Source organism: Bison bison, unplaced genomic scaffold (genome assembly GCF_000754665.1).
Source record: "Bison bison bison isolate TAMUID 2011002044 unplaced genomic scaffold, Bison_UMD1.0 scf7180017864266, whole genome shotgun sequence".
NCBI lineage: Eukaryota > Metazoa > Chordata > Mammalia > Artiodactyla > Bovidae > Bison > Bison bison.
Window position 1 is genome coordinate 2,084,576 of NW_011494838.1, and position 5,580 is coordinate 2,090,155.

At 56.8% G+C, this 5,580-nt stretch overlaps 1 protein-coding gene across 1 annotated transcript in view; it reads left to right on the forward strand.

Annotated features, from left to right (window-relative positions):
* COLEC11 (collectin sub-family member 11) overlaps positions 1-5,580 on the forward strand; it is a 23,944-nt gene that overhangs the window by 728 nt on the left and 17,636 nt on the right. Inside the window, exon 2 of the mRNA XM_010848409.1 lies at positions 3,008-3,149. Within this exon, the coding sequence (XP_010846711.1) occupies positions 3,032-3,149 (118 nt within the window). The 5' untranslated portion in view covers positions 3,008-3,031. The remainder of the gene's footprint in view (positions 1-3,007; positions 3,150-5,580) is intronic.

Sequence of the window (5,580 nt, forward strand, 5' to 3'; positions counted from 1 at the left end):
CCGGGTGCAGGGCAGACTGGTTTGCTCCAGGTCAGCCTGTCGCAGGGACCAAGGCCGGGATAATTCTCTGGTTCATGGTGGAGACTGCCTGGAGCCGAGCAAGAAGCACTTAGTGTACCAGTTACTAGGAGACCAAGGCAAGCGCTGCCAAGCTGACTCAAGGCAGGGAGAAGCAGCTTTTCCTGAGTCCCAGCCAGGTGCGTGCCCCACAGGAGGGGTGCCCAGGAGAACTGCTCCTTTGCTTTCAGTTCAGTTCTGTTCAGTCGCTCAGACGTGTCCAACTCTTTGCGGCCCCATGAACCGCAGCACGCCAGGCCTCCCTGTCCGTCACCACCTCCCAGAGTTTACCCAAACTCATGTCTGCCCAGCAGCTCCAGGTGGGACTCAGTGACGGGAGTTGGGAGGGGCTGCAGAAGGCAACTGTCGGGACAAGTCGGGTCCCCTTGTGTCGGGTCCTTTTATGATCGGGGAGGGGTCATCCCGCCTCCAGCACTGGGCTGCGCAGTGTCGCAGGGGCACCCACCCACCAGCCACCTGCCTGCGGGCTGAAGCTGGGCTGCAGTCCTGAAGCTGAAAGCGGACGTCTGGGAGCCACCGAGTGTGTGTAACTGAGTTTTCGGTTTGATGGGAAACGTGTTGCCCTGGGAATGAGCAGAGCAGCACCCAAAACTTTCACAGCTCCCCAATTTTATTTACGGTTTTGAACAACCTATATGCCAAATAAGAGAACACACAGATGATTCTCGTGAAGTTAGGGAGGGAAAGACGGAAAAGGCCCCTTCTTCCTGCCTTTGGGGTGACACTGGCCGTGCTGTGGCTGCGAGGATGCCCAGTGTCGCTGCAGGAACAACACGGCGAGTGGGGTGGGGTTTATGCCCCCGAGACCCACGGCGCTGCTCTGCAGGCCCTCGAGGTGGCCGGAAGGTGCTGGGCCCGCTGTGGGCATTTAATGAAAACGGACAACTGCATGTTTGGCGTGCAGGAAGCCACATTTTTTTCATTGCCTGTTTCATTCTTACCATGTATTTCTACTAAAAGTTCCAAATTGAATTTCCTTTCCCCTCTGCAAAGCTGCCTCCTTCACGGAGGGGAGGGTCCCAGTCTCAAGGGCTCTGGCCTCCCGGGTCCTGGCTGGGAGATAAGGGTGTTGTTGTTGAAGAGGCGCCAGGAGGAGCTGCAGCTTCCTGGTTTATAAAACAAAATTCCTCTTCTAAGAGGGCAGGAAGGAGCCTGAAGGCTGGGAAACAGGCTCCCACCAGGGTCTGCCCACCCCAACTTCTGCTGGCAGGACCTGCTGGGTGGGTGGGCACAGACACGGGAGTGGGCAGAGGGCCAGGGGATGAGGGAAGGGCTGAGTGGGTTGTCTGCCCCTCAGGGTCCTCCTCCCGCTGCTCCCCTTTCTCGAGACCAAGTCGGAGCAGTTGTTGTTCAGTCACTCAGTCATGTCCGGCTCTTTGCAACCCCATGGAATGCAGCACGCCAGGCCTCCCTGTCCATCACCAATTCCTGGAGTTTCTCAAATTCAAGTCCATTGAGTTGGTGATGCCATTCAACCATCTCATCCTCTGTTGTCCCCTTCTCCTCCCACCTTCAGTCTTTCCCAGCATCAGGATCTTTTCCAGTGAGTCATTTCTTAGCATCAGGTGGCCAAAGTATTGGAGTTTCACCTTTAGCATCAGTCCTTCCAATGAATATTCAGGACTGATCTCCTTTAGGATGGACTGGTTGGATCTCCTTGCTGTCCAAGGGACTCTCAAGTGTCTTCTCCAACACCACAGCTCAAAAGCATCAATTCTTTGGCACTCAGCCTTTTTTTATGGTCCAACTCTCACATCCATGACTACTGGAAAAACCATAGCCTTGATTATATGGACTTTTGTCGGTAAAGTAATGTCTCTGCTTTTTAATGCGCTATTTAGCTTGGTCAGAGCTTTTCTTCCAAGGAGCAAGTGTGTTTTAAGTGTCAGAGCAATAGGTCTTACTAAACACCCTGGTAGTCTCCTGACGCAGTTGTTTCTAGCTAGAGAGGATATTCTCGTGCACGCTTTGGATTAAAATAATCTGAACATGGCCTGCATCCCACAAACACCAATAAGCCAGTGTCCATCGACCTGAGCACAAGTGATCTGCCGCTAGAGTGGTGGTTCCCTCTCTCCCCACCCCCGAGCTCCTGTTGAGATGCCTTCTCATCGATGTAAGGAGATAACGGATAAGCCACAGGTGCCTGTAGCAGCATAATGTACATGCATCCTGGAGCGCTACTGTTGACCAAGGGCTTCCCTGGTGGCTCAGCAGTAAAGAGTCCACCTGCAATGCAGGAAACAAGGGTTTGATCCCTGGGTCAGGAAGATCCCCTTGAGGAGGAAAAGGCAACCCACTCCAGTAGTCTTGCTGGAGAATCCCATGGACAGAGGAGCCTGGTGGGCTACAGTCCACGGGGTCACACAGAGTTGGACACACTGAGCAACTAAGCAAAACAAACTGTTGAGTAAAGCAGGTGAGACCACGCAGTGTGAACCAAGATCCCATGACTGAGAGCCGGGCGCACCAGCCCTGCGCTGTCCAGGAATCCGCTGAGCCGACTTCAGGGCAAGGGGAGCGGGCGGGCTCACAGGTGTGGGGACGGGCCCCTCTGCAGGAGGCAGGGCTGGGGCGGGCACCAGACACTAGGGTCAGGATGCCGTCGTGTGAAGGGGCGGCTCTCCAGCATTTGGTTTTTGACGATGAACACGCCTTTGTGTGTACTGAACCTTAGTTATAAAGAACCAGAAGACGAGAATCTAGAGTAATATGGTCTTCGTTGTCACTGCTGGGCAAAGGGGACGTCTGGGTGGAGGTTTAAGTTGGCACCCGAGTGAGAAAGAGACAGAGGCAGAGAGAGAGAGGGAGAGAGAGGGACGCCCCAGAACGAGGGGAGCGGCCCCAGGCAGGCGGCCTGCGCACTGTCACTCACTGTCAGGCTTTCAGAATTCCCGACACTGTTTATTCCTGCCCCCTCCTTCCACGGAGTCAGCGTCCTGCCAGCCTCACCATGAAGCGGGCTCTGGCTCTGATGGGCCTGGCCTTCCTGTGTGTGCTCCGGGCTGGGGCCGCGCAGCAGACAGTGGACGACGCCTGCTCTGTGCAGATCCTCGTTCCCGGCCTCAAAGGTAGAGTCCCCAGGCCTCCCGGGCAGCGTCGCCCACGTGGCAGCTGGTGGGCAGGCGGGTAACCTGGGAAACGCAACCAGGAGGGAGTTCTAAAGAATGCTTTACACAGAGAGCAGTTGTTGTAGGAAGAGTCAGCAGTTTTAAACGGTCCCTTCCGAATCCCAATAAAAATATGCAAATGCACAGAAGTTGGAAGAAAAGCTGGAGGGAGACCCACTGCCGTATCAGCAGCCGTGCTTCTGAGCACAGAGCCCAGGAGGGTGAGGCACGCCTGTCTACAGCTCAGCTTTGTCCACAGATTAAATAGAAAATGGGGGCCGCATCTAGAGTCAGGTATCTGGGTTTACAAGCGAATCTCGAGGGCACTTCTGAGAAGATGCTGTTTCCATCTGCTTCGGGACCATTTCTGCCGCATCCAGATGAGGTGTCTCTGACCTGCACGCTCCACAGGCCCCGCAGGGCTTTCTCCCCCACCGGCAGCTGCCCCAGGGACCGGTCGCTTCCTTCAGCAGTGGTCTCTCACCACCTAACACCGTGCTGCGGGCAGTGATGAGCCACTGAACTGCCAGGTGAAGGCCGGTCCGCAGAGAGCTGACCGGCTGTCCTCCCCGCCCCTCCCACACGCACAGGCTGGGCGGGTGCAGTGAGCAAACGCGATGTGAGTTCTCCCACAGAGGGGGTGTGTCGGTGAATCTGCCGAGACCCTGCTCGCCAAGGCTCACCCGCCAGCAGGCAGTCGGACAGGCTCCAAGCGGCAGTGTGGGATGTCTGGGGCCACGGGCTACACGCTGTCACTTAGCCTGCGGTCTGGATTCCGGATCTCGGGGCAGCCTCGTCTCACACGTGTAGTTTCATGCTAGTCTGCCGACATCAAATTGGCAATTCCAGTGGAGAAACTTCCTAGTATGTTTACGAAAGCCCTTGGAAATCTGGGCAGCTGGTTCTTTCCTAGATATCCAGCTTTGCTGAAGGATAACTGGCAAACAGAAGCTGCAGCAGCTATGTGCGGCGAGCTTTGTGATGCTGGATTCTGCAGGCTTCTTGTGAACCGGCCCCAGAGTCACGCTGACGGAGCCGCCCGCACCTCGCCTGGTTACTCTCTGTGGCATGTTCTGACTCAGAACTGCGGGGCCGAGTGAGAGCCTTCTGGGCTGAGAAGGTGCTGACCGGAAGCGAGGAGGGATTCAGTGTTCTGGGCTTTACAGGGCAGGGGTGGGGGGAGGCGGTGGTAGGCAGCGGGGGAAGAGTGGAGGGGAGATGCTCAGGTCCACGTGCATGCATGCCCCCTGCAGAGCAAGGCTCTGGCATCACAGCAGGGCCCGCCCCCCAGACCTGGGCCACTGCGGCGGGGGAGAGGGGGAGCAGGGGGCAGCTGCGCTCAGCTGGTCCTCACCGCCTGGATCCCCAGCTCACAGCTCCATCTCTGACCTCGCAGGCGCTCTGGGATGCTCCCCGGCTGCAGAGAGCAGGAGGCCCCAGGAGCGGAGAGAGACCTTTCTGACCCTAGGAGGCCCTTCCATGAGGCTCAGGGTCGTGGTGGGGCTGGGACTTCTCCAGCGCTTGGTGTGTAGAGCATCAGCGTCACACCCAGATTCAGGGCACAAGGGACGCCCTGCCGCCCTCTGCCCTCTCCAAGTGGCTTCCCGACCACTGGGTGCTCCAGCCACACAGGGAGCCAGGGAAGGGACGAGGGCTCCGCCGGCCACACCTGCCCAGAATGTGCCCACAAGAGCCTGTGAAAGGTCTGATGACTGCACGCGTGTCAGAAATGGCCTTGGCCAGTGGGGATGGAAGTAAAAACACAATACGGGTCCTGCTTTTAAGATGAAAGAGGAGGTGCGTGGCCTCCCCTTGTCCATTAGACAAACGCCGGGCCAGGCTCAGCCCAAGAGGACGAGTCGGTGCCCATCTCCTTAGAAACGGAGCCTGGAGGCACAGGGGATCTTAAATGCTGCCACCTCCACCGTCCCATGCGGACACCTCCCCCACTGAGTCACAGGGGCTTCAGGTCCTTCTCAGCACGACTCCAGGCAGCCTCCCCCCAACTGGCACTGTGCTCGAGATGAGGTCCGTTTGCAGACCCAAAAATAGCAATCTCTCTTTGCATTCAGAGAGAGTAAGAGCCCTTTCGATTATGGCTGGAACAATGGGGTTGCAGGAAGGAGAATACAAGTGTGTATTAGCAAGCCTGCCACTCAGAGATTTTAAAACAGCATCGTTATTCTGAAGGTTTTATCCAATTGGTCAGTTCAGTTCAGTTGCTCAGTCGTGTCCGACTCTTTGCGACCCCATGGACTGCAGCATCCCAGGCCTCCCTGTCCATCACCAACTCCCGGAGTTTACCCAAATTCATCTCCATTGAGTCGGTGATGCCATCCAACCACCTCATCCTCTGTCATCCCCTTCTCCTCCTGCCCTCAATCTTTCCCAG